At 37.8% G+C, this 16629-nt stretch overlaps 1 protein-coding gene across 1 annotated transcript in view; it reads right to left on the reverse strand.

Moving 5' to 3' along the window:
• The window catches only part of LOC136251451 (CUB and sushi domain-containing protein 1-like), a 33515-nt gene that overhangs the window by 12230 nt on the left and 4656 nt on the right, over positions 1 to 16629 (reverse strand). The window contains exons 11-17 of the mRNA XM_066043906.1: positions 7017 to 7397; positions 1308 to 1514; positions 1188 to 1255; positions 875 to 1128; positions 510 to 788; positions 309 to 459; positions 166 to 258 (exon numbers count right to left, since the gene is read on the reverse strand). Of these exons, the coding sequence (XP_065899978.1) occupies positions 166 to 258; positions 309 to 459; positions 510 to 788; positions 875 to 1128; positions 1188 to 1255; positions 1308 to 1514; positions 7017 to 7397 (1433 nt within the window). The remainder of the gene's footprint in view (positions 1 to 165; positions 259 to 308; positions 460 to 509; positions 789 to 874; positions 1129 to 1187; positions 1256 to 1307; positions 1515 to 7016; positions 7398 to 16629) is intronic.

The following is a 16629-nucleotide window of genomic DNA, read 5'->3' on the forward strand; positions in this document are numbered from 1 at the left end:
CTGCCCAGTTGTACAAAGTTGCCACCTGGCTACATTGTGAATGTAGCCCAGGCGGCTCCTTTGATCTGAGGTGTGAAAGTGATACGTGTTATGGTAATGTAGATACATGGAGGTAAAGTTGAACATGCTAGTATACCTGCTGAAAATCAATTTTAATTATATTACCTCAGGAGCTGTCCATTTTACTGGTATTTTCCTTCCTGATGTCATGTAGTAGTCTACATCTATCAGGTCACGAGACATTCCAAAATCAGCAATCTGTTTAATTGAATCATACAGAGGTAGACTATGATACTGGTTAAACTTACCTTGCAAATAAATTTGTCAGATATAAGAATATTTCTGGCTGCTAAGTCTCTGTGAACAAATCGTTTACCGTTGAGGTAGGCCATTCCTGCTGCAATCTCTCGACAAAACTTCAGAAGCAATACTGGTAACTTTGAGTGAACCCTTGAACTTCTAAAAGTTTGTAATACATTGTAACAAATACATGTAAATACAACTCTTACGAAAGTTGAAATAGAATTAAAAAGTTTTGTAGATCACCACAGGGCATGTACTCAAGTAAAATCATCACAGGTTCCTCCAGTACTATTCCATAAAGTTTGATTACATTTTCATGATCAAACTGGCACATCATGAATGCTTCTTGGAGGAATCGTAGTTTGTCTTTTCCACTAGCATTAGTATTCAATGTCTTTGCTGCCACTTCAGCATCACCAGACTGTGTATGCAACACTGCATGAGTAACAATTCCAAATTCACCAGACCCAAGATGTTCTAGTGTGCTGTTAGGAAGGAAAGATATATTTAATACAGTGTGTATGTGTTCTCTCAGCTATAACATCTGTTAATTCACTTTACAAATATGTACTTTATATCAGTATGGTAAATCCTTTGGAGTCCATTGTCTTCTAGTGACTTGTATATTTCGTTAACTTTAGATGGTGGAAAGTCGTAAATCACACCATGGAAATTATCTTCACAAGGTGTGTCATATATTGTCTGCTCTTCTTCCATTAGGTGTATGATACCACCAGCTGGAACATATGCTTCTTCAATACCATCCACAGCTCTTTCCAGTGTAGAATACTTGTGGGCATTCAAGTTTATGTAATGCTCACTAGACTACACATAATTATACACATTTATGTAAATTAAAAGTTTACAACTGCCTCATAACTTACTGTTTTGGTAGTTATGTAGTCTGTATTATAAACTGTAAAATCTTGTGACATATCTGTTTCACAGTAATCTATGTTATTATTATCATGCAAAATGTAATACAAATATGTAGTATAACTGACCACTAGTGATACCAGAAAGTGGTACATGGTTTGCGTACACGGAACCAATGTTGTATTTTCTTTTCTTTCGTGAACGTTTAACAAATTGTACCACGATACACAACAGAACAATTAAAATTATCAATACGCCGACAGCTGCAGCTGTAGCAGCTACAAAAAAGACTTGAATTCCACCACCATCTTCTTTTTCAATTGGATCATTTGTATCTATTAAATAAAATTTATTACATTATTAGTACCATACTACTGTTTTAGTAGGGATTGGGCCTAAAGTGACATGCGCCACTTAAATACCATCATTCTAGAGACATCTTACATGACAAAAAGTACCATTACGGAATAATATTAGTCATTCTAACATCAAATACAGAATTAAAAACAAGAAAACACAGGCAGCTGGATATAGAATTTTAAAGAATCACCAAACTCCCAGTCTGCCTGACCACAATGGCAAGGATGGAGGCTAAACGAAGCAGCACATGGCCACCTTTTTATGCCGCAATAACAAACTTTACCAGTGGTATGTGCCTTTTAGGATTCCAATGAGTGTGTGCCCTCTGCACCTTGTCTTTCCTTTTATCTTCAATCAGACTGGTCATCATCTTAATTTATTGAGGCATTGATTTTCCATATCAACAATTTCCTTGAGCAAATATTTAGATGCCACAAAATTAATTAAAGTGCTTATGCTACTGTAAAAGGTACTGGACAAACACTTTTTGTAACTTCACAACAGGTTCGAGACCATGACCATTAATGATTGGCCTGACTAATAATGATCAAGTGTGTATACCACACCTCTTAACAATCTATTTACTCAAACACCATGACCTCACCCCCTTTTAATCTAGCTGTATTTATAATAATAGCATGGTGGAAATAAGGAACAGCAATCATGCCTTTTGATAGGTAAAAGGCCAACTTGAGTTACTCTAATACAGCAGTCACCCTAATAGAACAGTCACACATGTATAGCTGTATGCTATAACAAAAACTAGTATAAAAATATAGGGATCCAAGCAATAAAAAATAGTGAAACAAATGAGTGATGGTATTGCAGTATAACTTGGTGGGAAAATCCCTACTTTGGCATTGCACAAAATAATGCCAATGTATAGAGATTGGATCTTCTCACATAGTTATGTAATACCATCATTCACTATATTTTCATTTGGATTCCTACTTCATTTTAAATTAACAATTTTAACAAAACTGATGTGCTCAATACTCTGTTCATCAAGACCGGCGCGCCACACCGTGAGTATATTAACAGGAAGAAAACGCAATTTTCACACCTATGTAGCTGTGTGATCCCTAATCCGATTGGAACCAAATTTGCTAGAGAAGTGTCGGCCAGTTAGGGGAGTCTACATACCAAATTTGAAGAAAATCGCTCCAGCCATTTCTGAGATACGAGCGAACAAAATTTCGTTTTAATTTCTTCGTTTTTTTCTTATTCTTCTACTTCATTTCGCACACTTCGCAAAATCCGCCATAAAACACAAAATCGTGCTCCAATCGGGCTGAAATTTGGCACACTTGAAGGGCTCATTAAGGCGGATCTCAGTACCAACGTTGGTAGGAATCCAATGAACATTCACGGAGTTATGACCGATTATTTGCGTAAAATAAGGTCGAAGGTCTGTCACACCCACAGGGTAAACCCCTTGGAGGAATGAGTTGAAAATTGCTATGTGGATGGAGTAACCATCGTAGGAGTGCCTTTTTGTGGTTTGAAAGGAATCGAGATAAAGACCATGGAGATATGACACAAAACCCAACCTGTGTCACAATTACGCGATCGATTTTTATGAATAAAAAAACTATTAGTTTTCACGCCTACCAGGTAAACCGCTTAGAACAATGAGCTGAAAATCAGTATGTAGCTGGAAAAATCATTATAGAAAGTCCTTGCAGTAGTACAGATAAATCGGATTACAAACCACTGAGTTATGATTCGAAAGGCAACTACATGTAGCACTCTAATAGAACAGTCACCCTAATAGAACACTCAGCTACATTTATAACTTACTAGAATTATATTACATTGCAAGTTATTCTGTAGGGAATTCAGCTACAACCAGTTAAGAAGAAGTCACCTTGTAGAGAGTTCAGTTACAACAAAACTATGCACCGTGTAGAGAGTTCAGCTACAAACAAAATCACCCTGTAGAGAGATCAGCTAGAAGAAGTCACCTTGTAGAGAGTTCAACTACAAAGAAACCATCATGTAGAGAGTTCAGCTGAAAAAAATCACCCTGGAGAGAGTTCAGCTATGAAAAGATCACCCTGTAGAGAGTTCAGCTAGAAGGATTCACCCTATAGAGAGTTCAGCTGCAAATAAATCACCCTGTAGAGAATTCAGCTACAAACAAACCACCCTGTAGAAAGATCAGCTAGAAGAAGTTACCTAGTAGAGAGTTCAGTTACAAAGAAACCATCATGTAGAGAGTTCAGCTGCAAACAAATCACCCTGTAGAGACTTTAAATCACCCTGCAGAGAGTACAGCTGCAAACATTTCACCCTGTAGGGAGATCAGCTAGAAGAAGTCACCTTGTAGAGAGTTCAACTACAAAGAAACCATCATGTAGAGAGTTCAGCTGAAAAAAAATCACCCTGGAGAGAGTTCAGCTACGAAAAGATCACCCTGTAGAGAGTTCAGCTAGAAGGTTTCACCCTATAGAGAGTTCAGCTGCAAACAAACCACCCTGTAGGAAGATCAGCTAGAAGAAGTTACCTAGTAGAGAGTTCAGTTACAAAGAAGTTCCTGCTAGTGAGTACTCAGTGATTAGTTGGTTTTGACTGTTGCATAATCAGAGATTGTGGTAAACACGTGAAGTGTTGTGATGATTGTAGTAACAATTGAGCAAGGACTGGATGGAGATTTACGTTGGAGATGCTGGGGCTATAACAAATGTGTAAGAATGTTGGTGAATGAATGTAGTGGAAGTGCTATCAAGAACATTAGAAGAGGCATTGCTGAGCAGTGTAATGAAGGTACATGCATGTCTAACAGATGTGGAATTAATGAGTTTAGCTTGGAGGACCAAGCTTCGTGAAGGAGGGAGTGATGTAACAGAGTTGGAGAACCTGTGTATATCACTATAGTGTATGTCATGTGTTGTGTACGTATGCGTGGAGATGTACATGTGTATTGAGACGCGTTAATAAGAATTGTAGAGAAAGGAACGCGTGGTCCAGTCCTTGCGCTGTAGCAGGGCCCCCAGCCCGTTACATAAACCATCATGTAGAGAGTTCAGCTGCAAACAAATCACCCTGTAGAGACTTTAAATCACCCTGCAGAGAGTACAGCTGCAAACAATTCACCCTGTAGAGAGATCAGTTAGAAGAAGTTACCTTGTAGAGTGTTCAGCTACAAAGAAACCATCATGTAGAGAGTTCAGCTGCAAACAAATCACCCTGTAGAGAGATCATCTACAAAAAGAGCGCCCTGTAGAGAGTTCAGCTAGAAGAAGTCACCTTGTAGAGAGTTCAGCTACAAAGAAACCACCATGTAGAGAGTTCAGGTGCAAACAAATCATCCTGTAGAGAAATCAGCTACAAACAAATTGCTCTGTAGAAAGATCAGCTAGAAGAAGTTGCCTTGTAGAGAGTTCAGCTACAAAGAAACTATCATGTAGAGAGATCAGCTACAAACAATTCACCCTGTAGAGAAATCAGCCAGAAGAAGTTACCTTGTAGAGAGTTCAGCTGCAAACAAATCACCCTGTAGAGAGTTTCAGCTACGAAAAGATCACTCTGTAGAGTGTTCAGCTAGAAGAAGTCACCTTGTAGAGAGCTCAGCTACAAGAAATCACCATGTAGAGAGTTCAGCTGCAACCAAATTACCTTGTGGAGAATTCAGCTACAAACAAATCGCCCTGTAGAAAGATCAGCTAGAAGAAGTTACCTTTTAGAGAGTTTAGCTACAAAGAAACCATCATGTAGAGAGTTCAACTACAAACAAGTCACTCTGTATAGAGATCAGCTAGAAGAAGTTACCTTCTAGAGAGTTCAGCTACAAACAAATCACCCTGTAGAGAGATCAGCTAGAAGAAGTCACCTTGTAGAGAGTTCAGCTACAAACAATTCACCCTGTACAGAGATCAGCTAGAAGAAATTACCTTGTGGAGAGTTCAGCTACAAAGAAACCATCATGTAGAGAGTTCAGCTGCAAACAAATCACCTGTAAAGAGTTCAGCTACAAACAAATCACCCTATAGAGAGATCAGCTAGAAGAAGTCACCTTGTAGAGAGTTCAGCTACAAACAATTCACCCTGTACAGAGATCAGCTAGAAGAAATTACCTTGTGGATAGTTCAACTACAAACAAATGACCCTCTAGAGAGATCAGCTAGAAGAAGTCACCTTGTAAAGAGTTCAGCTACAAAGAAACCATCATGCAGAGAGTTCAACTACAAACAAATCACCCTGTAGAGATATCAGCTAAAGAAGTTACCTTGTAGAGAGTTCAGCTGCAAAGAAACCATCATGTAGAGAGTTCAACTATAAACAAATCACCTTGTAGAAAGATCATCTAGAAGAAGTCACCTTGTAGAGAGTTCAGTTACAAAGAAACCACCATGTAGAGAGTTCAGCTACAAACTAGTGACCCTGTAGAGACATCAGCTAGAAGAAGTTACTTTGTAGAGAGTTCAGCTACAAAGAAACCATCATGTATAGAGTTCAACTACAAACAAGTGACCCTGTAGAGACGTCAGATAGAAGAAGTTACCTTGTAGAGAGTTCAGCTACAAAGAAACCATCATGTAGAGAGTTCAGCTACAGTACAAACAAGTCCTGTAGAAATATCAGCTAGAAGAAGCCACCTTGTAGATAATTCAGTTACAAAGAAACCACCATGTAGAGAGTTCAGCTGACCCTGTAGAGACATCAACTAGAAGAAGTTACTTTGTAGAGAGTTCAGCTACAAAGAAACCATCATGTAGAGAGTTCAACTACAAACAAGTGACCCTGTAGAGACATCAGCTAGAAGAAGTTACCTTGTAGAGAGTTCAGCTGCGAAGAAATCATCATGGTGGATTGTAGAGAGTTCAGCTACAAACAAATCATCCTGTAGAAATATCAGCTAGAAGAAGTCACCTTGTAGAGTGTTCAGATATAAAGAAACCACCGTGTAGAGTGTTCTGTAATAAATATATATATAATTTGTACATTTACTGATAAAATCAGAAATATTTAAAGTATTTAACATCTGCTTCATCTTTTCTTCTTCCTGTGGTAAAGAAAAAAAAATCCCCAAAGGGTATACAAATACAAAAAGAAGTGAAATCTAATCAAAAACAGCTATACTGTAAAAAAAGGTGCAGCCCCCAAAAAGGCCATAGTGAAAAAAGATGTGAAATCCAAGGTGGCAGCCAAGAAATGGCTGTGATGGTAGGTTAATGGTAAAAATTTTAATAACAACAATTCAGGTGAATTTTGTGCCAAGACCAATTAAAGCGGCACCTAATTCACCTGAATTGTCATTATTAAAATTTTTTACCATTAAACTACCATCACAGCCATTTCTTGGCCGCCACCTTGGATTTCACATCTTTTTTCACCATGACCTTTTTGGGGGCCGCACCTTTTTTACAGCTTAGCTGTTTTTGATTAGATTACACTTACACATGCACAGGTGCAACACAATGCAGTTTTAGGAAATGTTGTACAAAGCTGCAAGCTGTACAGCTGCATGCACTTACTTTTAACACAACCAAAACTTTCAGTAACACTTTTCCACTTCATCATCCCTTCATCATTCATATCACACACAAGCATACCACTACCACTAGCAGTGTAACCACTTGAGCAATTCAGTAAACAACTTGAACCATAAGTCATACTACTACAATCACCAACTGATTGGCTGTTTGTTATCTCCACTTCTGGATCATTACATGTCAAAATGATACAAGTCACTGGCTCACTACTCCATGTCCCATCAGCACTACATCTTGTTTGTCTGTTACCCTCCAACTGATAACCACGATTACAATAATAAGTACATGTGTCCTGGAAGACACTTGTGTTAGAGGGACAAGTCACATTACCATTCTCTGGATCACTTAGACTGACACATGGTACTGTAACAGAACAAGACCATTAAGTATGGTAGTACTTGCAATTAACAGTGTAAGGATCCCCTGACAACAAAATGGCACCTTAAAATGCCGCTATTAAAATCATCATGTCTTTTAAGTGACAGTTTACAAGTGCTTACATGATGTTGTAAGGTTACCTTACAATCTCTTTGTATGTAGTACTGTATGGTAAGGATGATGCAGTAGCTAAGCTACTTCTAGGGCAATAAGTACTTTTAGTTCTGTATAGGCTGTAAGTTTTGTATAAGCAATAAGTATTTTTAGTTTAATTAATTATACCCTATCAATACTGCCAAGTTGTTGTGAAAAAAAAGGTTGCAGTAAATATTCTTTGGCAGGAATTTATGATTGTACTAACAATACATAGCTAATATGAAGTATTCAAAACAAAACTATATGCATATTTTCTGCCAATAAATATAAAAGTAGCAAGTGTTTTTGATAATCATCACAAGGGTTTACTGCTATATAAAAAGTAAGGTTACTACAAAAATACTACTACAATGTTTTAAGGCAGTACATTTAAATTATCACAAAATTTTAATATTATTAAAAGCTCTTTAAAGATCAATGTACACTATAAATATACTTGTTCTTTGAATAAAAATCATAATACATGTATGTACGTAGCTACATAATTATTGCATGAATCAAACATGGTGGCAAAATATGTAACTGTGAGCTATAGCAGTAGTAGTAGTATACTATGGTAATCTATACAGTAGCATACTATTATTACTAAAACTAAAACTTCGTTTTTTTTTCTATTTACAGCTATAAACCTAAAAGTCAAATGCATTACTAAAACAACACTACCAAAATGTTTCGACAAGTAATTAAATTTCTTTGTATAACTGGAAACTAGTATCATAAAGTACTGAAGAAGAGGTATTGGAAAGGATGCAGTGTAGATGATGGGTGTAATTTGTTGTGTGTTGATTGGTGGGTCTCCTACAAGTTTTTTCCCCAATGAACTCTACATACCATTAGCAATTGATAACATGACAATTTAATTACATTTACTACCAATTAACTATCTGCATGGCTGATGTCTTTATTGCCATGGACTTGATTTCTTTACTATTTTACTGCGTGGGTCCCTAACATGTACATTTTTCATCTACTAGTGTATGCAAGTAGCATACTGCATTTCGTTTTACACTATATAGTTAATGTTTTGATTCATTGCTAGTGCACATGGTTGGCTATAATGTATTGAAATGTCTGTGATTTTGTGTCATGCACATTGAAGAGATAGATTGATTGCAGAGGTGCTTCTTGTGTATGCAATGGCATGTAACAAGAAGAATATAACCCAAAATGGCCACATTGCTTGCTAGTCTAACTTTTTGAGAGACTTAATTACTTTCTGCATGATACCTTTTTGTTTCACAGATATGATTTATGTTACATAACAAAGTATAGTTTGAGTAGAGATTATAAAAGGAAGGTTGCCAATACATGAAACCATAGTAGTACACATGTTGGTCTTTGTATCAGGAGTTTATAAACGCCTTTGGCGCTTATAAACTCCAGTTTTATTTGTAGTTATTTAACTATATTATGACAAGATACAGTACCACCCAAAGGTAACGTTACAATCCCTCACGAGTGCTCAAATCCAGGCCACGACTTGATAAGACACACAACTGGACACATCACGTACGAAGGCATGCGGTTACTGGAGCAGCCACCTGAGGGAGCTCGCATGTCGTGACTACACATGGTAAGTTAGCTAGTGCACACATGACAAAGAAACTAGCGGATCAACAATAGGCTACACAAGTGTCAACTGCTCACAAGTGTAACGTTACTTGTGGGCGGTACTGTATATGACAAAATGGGTTGTCCATTGTTTTACTTCTATGATCACTGTAGTGCACCAGGGCATAAAGTTTCAAATAAAAAGTTCAAGTTTTCCATAACGATTAACAATTCCTTACCACCTCAAACACTTTGTGTTGCTTTTCATGAACTATAAGGTCAGTTGGCTCAGATTATTACATACTGAAAATTACTACATGTAAGTAAAAATTGTGCAATAGATACCAAAGTGAATAAACTTTGCTAAAATGGCTCTACAAGTATTATTGTATTTATTCTGTTCAGTGAAAGAGTATGGGTCCCTGCAATTATATGATAGTTGATACTTCTAACTTTTTCAAGTACATAATTGCTTGTACAAGCAAAAAATGTTCTGTATTTTCTCACTGCATTCTATGTATGTATGTATGTATGTATGCATGTATGTATGTATGTATGTATGTATGTATGTATGTATGTATGTATGCATGTATGTATGTATGTATGTATGTATGTATGTATGTATGCATGTATGTTATGTATGTATGTATGTGTGTATGTATGTATGTATGTATGTATGTATGCATGTATGTATGTATGTATGTATGTATGTATGTATGTATGTATGTATGTATGTATGTATGTATGTATGTATGTATGCATGTATGTATGTATGTATGTATGTATGTATGTATGTATGCATGTATGTATGTATGTATGTATGTGTGTATGTATGTATGTATGTATGTATGTATGTATGTATGTATGTATGTATGTATGTATGTGAATTAACACATTAATTATAGTCGTGGCATCTTAAATTAATGTAAAAGGATGGTGTAGTAAACTGATATAATGGTAATCCTTAAACACACCGTGTCAACTACTACACAATTGCTGATTTCATCATTGGGTTTCATAATTTTAAAAATTTGTGATTTGATTTGCAAGTTTATGCTCAGACTTAGAATAATCATGAAAAGCTGAAGTTTCACTGTGAAAGTCAACAAATAACAAATTATAAAACCATTCTATAAAATAGTGCAGATACCATTGACAAAAATTGACAAGCTGTTGCCAGTGCCTATGGTTGCACAGCAGTGCCAGCTGACTTTATTGATTTGTATTTCCAATGTGCGCAGATCTATAGTATATATCATGTACACAAAGATTATCCTGATGTGTATCACTTATTTATATGTATACCAGAAGTTATTGAATGATGAAGTTTTAATTGGCTTCAGGTAGATATGTAATGGCTGTAACACGAGCATGAGGGCATACATATCAGGCAAAGCCTGAATCCCGAATGCCTCGTGTTACAGCTAATATGTAACACATCAGGCTGATAACCTGTACAGGGCGACCAATTACCCAAGCCAATACAAGTGCAGCCACTGGATATATTGTATATGATACCTAAAATTTTAGATTATGGGTCAGCAACTAGTATGTTCTGGTTAGATTCGGTAGTTGTGCATCTTAATCACGTGAGTATTAATCAATCCCCACAATCGATTTTGGCCTCAATGTCTATGTAATCACTGCCCAGTTGTAGCCCAGCTACATTTCGTATGTAGCCCAGCTGGCTGGACTACATACAAAATGTAGCCCAGGTGGCTCGTTTGATCTGAGGTATGAAAGTGTTACATAAGATATTGCTGTACATATATACATAAATCACACAATTATCTTTGCAACGCTGATCAAATTTTATTAGTATTGCTGAAACAACTTGTTTTTTGGTACATAGACACTGATGCTGCAATGATTATGTCCACCTGCAACCATGCAATTATAACTAATAACTTTGTTATATATACACCTCTAAGAAAGGAAACGATACACATCAGGATGATCCTTGTATATTATACTACAGAACTGTGTGCACCTCTTTTAAACAGATTTCACTTACTGGGCAAACAATTTGTTGTATAAGACTTTTAATGGGCCATTATGCTGCAGCTGCAGGCTTTGTACTACTTTAACGCATGATCCAGCCATTAAACTAATAGGATATTGATTTTTTCTGTAACAAATAGTTTCAATTCAAAAATTATAAAAAGTTGTTAATTTAAAAATGAAGTAGGGATCTATCCAATAAAAGTAGTGAAACAAGAGATGAATTATGGTATTACAGCATAGCTCAATGGGAAAGTCCCTATTTTGGCATTGAGCAAAATAATTGTTATAGCTAATGTGCCAAAGTAGAGACTTTCCCACTGAGCTATGCTGTAATACCATCATTCATCTCTTGTTTCACTACTTTTATTGCATAGATCTCTACTTCATTTTTAAATTAACAATTTTTAAAATACTGGTCTGTTTAGTTTTTTTTGCTGCTAGCTACAATGTAACTTGTGACTGTTCTAATAGAATATGATGCACGACTGTTCTATTAGAGTGACTGTTGTATTAGAGTATATCTTGAGTCAGCCAAGAGGTGTGCAGCTAGCTTTACCAATAAGGGGTGAAGTCATCTTGTTTACTGTTAAGTAAACAGCTAGATTGTTAAGAGGTGTGGTCCCTGTACTCTATCGCTATTAGTCCACCTAGATCTTTAATTGATGGGCATGGTCACAAACCTATCGCGAACGAGATTCCAATCGCGAACTTGCAGATATCTAGCTAGTATAGTGTCGGAACTGAAGCGCTTCTGAAATCCAGCTCTAGAATAATCAAATTGCATGAACCTTAATCTGAAGCATAAAACTCTGGGAGGCAGGTTATCTAAGCGTTTGTGGCCTAGTAATAGAATTAATGGCTTGTGATCTGTCTCAACTGAAATTCTCTTTCCTAGAATGTACAGAGAGAATTTTTCACATTCCCAAACTGTAGCTAGAGCCTCCTTTTCTATTTGAGCATAGTGCTGCTCTGCCTCTGTCTTAGCTCGTGAGGCATACACAACTGGGTGCCACTCACCATTTCTCTGTTGCAGAAGGACTGCTCCCAGCCCATAGGAAGATGCATCAGCTGAGATCTTTGTAGGAGCACTAGGATCATATGTCATGAGAACTGTGGGTTGCATAAGTTCCTCCTTTACCTTAGTAAATGCTTCTTCTTGGGGTGGACCCCATGACCACACTTGTTTACTACTAAGCAGTTCTCGCAACAGCTTAGATATGGTGGCCAATTTAGGAGTGAACTTGCCCAATTGGTTAGCCATTCCCATAAATTGTCTTAACTCAGTTACACTAGTGGGAGATGGTATCTCTGCAATTGCTTTGAGTTTATCAGGATCAGGAGAGATGCCTTGCTTGCTTACTATGTGACCAAGAAAGGTAAGTTTGTCTTTCCAAAACTCACACTTCTCTGCATTGAGAATGACTCCAGCCTGTTGGATCTGATTCATGGCCATGTACAATCATTTGTCGTGCTCTGCACGATCTTTGTCAAACACTAAAATGCCATCCATCAAACAGAGGACTCCCTCAAGGCCTGCTAGTATGGCACTTATCTGTTTCTGGAAAAACTCTGGTGCACTGGTAATCCCAAACGGGAGTTTGTTAAAACAGTAGCGACCAAATGGTGTTATAAATGTTGTGAGAAGCTTGGGCTGTTCTGTGAGTGTAATTTGCCAAAAGCCACTGTTGGCATCTAATTTGCTGAAGATGGTAGCCCCATTCAGTTGTGCAAGGATTTCGTCAACATGAGGTAAAGGATGGTTCTCCCGCAGCACGCTTTCATTCAATGGTTTAAGATCTACACAAATGCGGACCTTACCAGCCTTCTTTGGGACAACTACCATGCCCGCACACCATGGTGTTGGTTGGTCTACTTTGGAAATTACATTTAGGCTTTGCATATAGTCTAACTCTGCTTGCACCTTGGTACGTAGTAAAATTGGCACATGTCTGGCAGTAGACAGAGCAAATGTTTGGCACCATGGCTTCAATTGTATGTCATATTTGTTCTGAAGTATGCCTAAACCAGTGAAAAGTGAAGGGAACTTCTGTTGCAAAGTGGCTCTATCACTTTGAATAGCATCCACTAGAACTATCAGGTGTAAATCTGTAATCACCGGCAAGCCTAGCAGATTGTGCGCTAGATTGCGAACAACGTAGATGTCTGTTGAGCAGGATTTGTTCTTGTATGACACTGTTATGGTAAAAGTACCAATGACATTTAAAGGGTGCTTTTTGGGACCTCTTAGCTGTTTCTGAGGTTTTTGTAAACAAGGGCTGCCAATGGATTGGTATGACTGTTCAGTTATTGCTGTAACCTTGGCGCCTGTGTCCAACTTGAAGGAAACTTCTTTGTTGTCAACGAGTAATTGTACATTCCAAGACTTGGGAAAAACTGCTGAATCATCTCCAATAGTGCCCAGATAAAACGCCTTGGTATCTCCTTTACTCAGGACTTCCTGTGATCTCTCAAAAATAACATTTTTTCTCATTTTGAAAAAGCTGTTGAACTTTTCGAGAACCTTGTTGTATTTCTTGGCGTCTTCTTCGGAAATGTTTGTCGAAGTTAAAACGTCTACTGCATTGTCCCCCAGGCAGTACATCAGGGCACTTATTTGTCTGGCGTTTTCTTCCTCCAACAACCTGGATGCTATACGAAACTGTTCGAATCTTTGTTTCCACTTCAGCCATTTGCTGGGAGTGGTAAAGTTGAAGGTACTTGGAGGTTGTAACGATAGATTGCAAGTAGCCATGAGGTACGATCAGCACTTCTGACACGATGTGGCGTTATCACGTGATTGTCATTAAAGCACACATGCAATATACAGTCATATCTACTTATGAAAGTGAACCTATTACATAGCATGCGTGGCCTATTACAGATTGTGTATGCATAATAGTCTTATGTCACAAGACCCATACAATCTGTGGGTTCCAATGTCCTTTGTTTAGAATATAAATATCTGATCAAAAGCAGCCAAGCTGAGAAAAAAGGTGCGGCCCCAAAAAGACCATGGTGGAAAAAGATGTGAAATCCAAGATGGCGGCCAAGAAATGGCTACGATGGTAGGTTAATGGTAAAAATTTTAATAACAACAATTCGGGTGAATTTGTGTTGCCTCCTCCTAGGATTTGGTACAAAATTCACCTGAATTTTCATTATTAAAATTTTTACCATTAACCTACCGTCACAGCCATTTCTTGGCCACCACCTTGGATTTCACATCTTTTTCCACCATGGCCTTTTTGGGGGCCGCACCTTTTTTCACAGCTTGGCTGTTTTTGATTATTATATTAATTCTTTTTGTAATTTCATACCAGCTTTAGGTATTTCTTTTAACTTGTCTTTTACAAATCTAGAGAGAAGATTATTATGAAGAAGATTTTAATGATTTGTTTAGCTACATGTACTTTAGGCAATAATTTTTAATTATTTGATTGATTATAAAAATAAGTCACACAGGTTAAACTGTTTGCAGCTGAATACTCTACAGTAAAATGTGTATGTAGTTCTATAGGGAATTTCATAACGTAACTGTACTCTTTGACTACATGGTGAATGGTTTGTAGTTGAACTCACCACATAGTGGCTTATTTCTAGCTGAAACACTCTACGAAATGTAGCTGAATTCTCTCCTGTTTCCAGCTGATCTCTCTACAGGGTGATTTGTTTGTAGCTGAATTCTCTACAAAGTGACTTGTTTCTAGCTGATCACTCTACAGAATTATCAGTTTGTAGCTGAAATATCTACAAGGTGATTTGTTTGTAACCGAACTCTCTACAAGGAGACTTGTTTCTAGCTGATTTCTCTACAAGGTGACTTGTATCTAACTGAACACTCTACTGGGTGATCTGTTCATAGTACAGGGTGATTTGTTCATAGCTGAAGCCTCTACAGGATGACATGTCTCTCCCTGTAGTGCAACTTTATTATAGCTAAAACTTTCTACAGGATGGTTTCTTTGTAGCTGAACTCTCTACAAGGAGACTTGTTTCTAGCTGATCTCTCTACAGGGTGATTTATTTGTAGCTGAACTCTCTACAAAGTGACTTCTTGTAGCTGATTTCTCTATAGGGTGACCTGATCTCTCTACAGAGTGACTTTTGTCTAGCTGAACTCTCTAGAGGGTGATTTGTTTACAGCTGAACTCTCTGCAGGATGATTTGTTTGTGGTTGAACTCTCTACAGGATGGTTTCTTTGTAGCTGAACTCTCTACAAGGTGACTTGTTTCTAGCTGATCTCTCTACAAGGTGACTTCTTCTATCTGATCTCTCTACAGGGTGAGTTGTGTCCAGCTGAACTCTATACAGGGTGATTTGTTTGTCACTGAATTCTCTACAAAGTGACTTGTTTCTAGCTAAACACTCTACAGGATGATTTTTTTTGTAGCCAAACTCTCTGCAGGATGATTTGTTTGTAACTGAACTCTCTACAGGATGGTTTCTACAAGATGACTTCTTCTAGCTGACCTCTCTACTGGGTGACTTGTGTCTAGCTGAACTGTCTACAGGGTGATTTGTTTGTAGCTGAACTCTCTACAGGATGGTTTCTACAAGATGACTTCTTCTAGCTGATCTCTCTACTGGGTGACTTGTGTCCAGCTGAACTGTCTACAGGGTGATTTGTTTGTAACTGAACTCTCTACAGGATGGTTTTTTGTAGCTGAACTCTCTGCTAAGTAATGAGCTGATCTCTCTAGTTGGTGACTTGTTTGTAGTTTAAATCTCAACAGGATGGTTTTCTTGTAGCTGAACTCTCTATAAGGTGATTTCTTCCAGCTGATTGCTCTACAGGATGACTTTTTCTATCTGATCTCTCTACAGGGTGATTTGTGTCTAGCTGAACTCTTTACAGGGTGATTTGTTTGTTGCTGAATTCTGTACAAAGTGACTTGTTTCTAGCTGAACACTCTACAGGGTGATTTTTTGTAGCCGAACTCTCTGCAGGGTGATTTGTTTCTAGCTGAACACTCTATAGGGTGATTTGTTTGTAGCTGATCTCTCTAGTTGGTGACTTGTTTGTAGCTGAACTCTCTACAGGGTGATTTGTTTGTAGCTGAACTCTCTACAGGATGGTTTCTTTGTAGCTAAACTCTCTGCAAAGTAATTTCTTCTAGCTGATCTCTCTACAGGATGACTTGTTTCTAGTAGATCTCTCTAGTGGGTGACTTGTTTGTAGCTGAACTCTCTACAGGGTGATTTGTTTGTAGCACTGTAGAGTGATCAGCTGGAAGAAATCACCTTGCAGAGAGTTCAGCTACAAAGAAACCATCCTGTAGAGAGTTCACCTGCAAACAAATCACCCTGTGAGAGTTCAGCTAGACAGAAGTCACCCTGTAGAAAGTTCAGCTACCAACAGATCACCCTGTAGGGATTTCAGCTAGAAACAAGTCACCCTGTAGAGAGGTAAACTACAAACAAATCATCCTGTAGAGAGTTCAGCTATGAACAAATCACCCTAGAAGGAGTAACAAGTCACCCAGTATAGACATCAGCTAGAAAAAG

Source organism: Dysidea avara, chromosome 3, assembly GCF_963678975.1.
Source record: "Dysidea avara chromosome 3, odDysAvar1.4, whole genome shotgun sequence".
Taxonomy (NCBI): Eukaryota; Metazoa; Porifera; class Demospongiae; order Dictyoceratida; family Dysideidae; genus Dysidea; species Dysidea avara.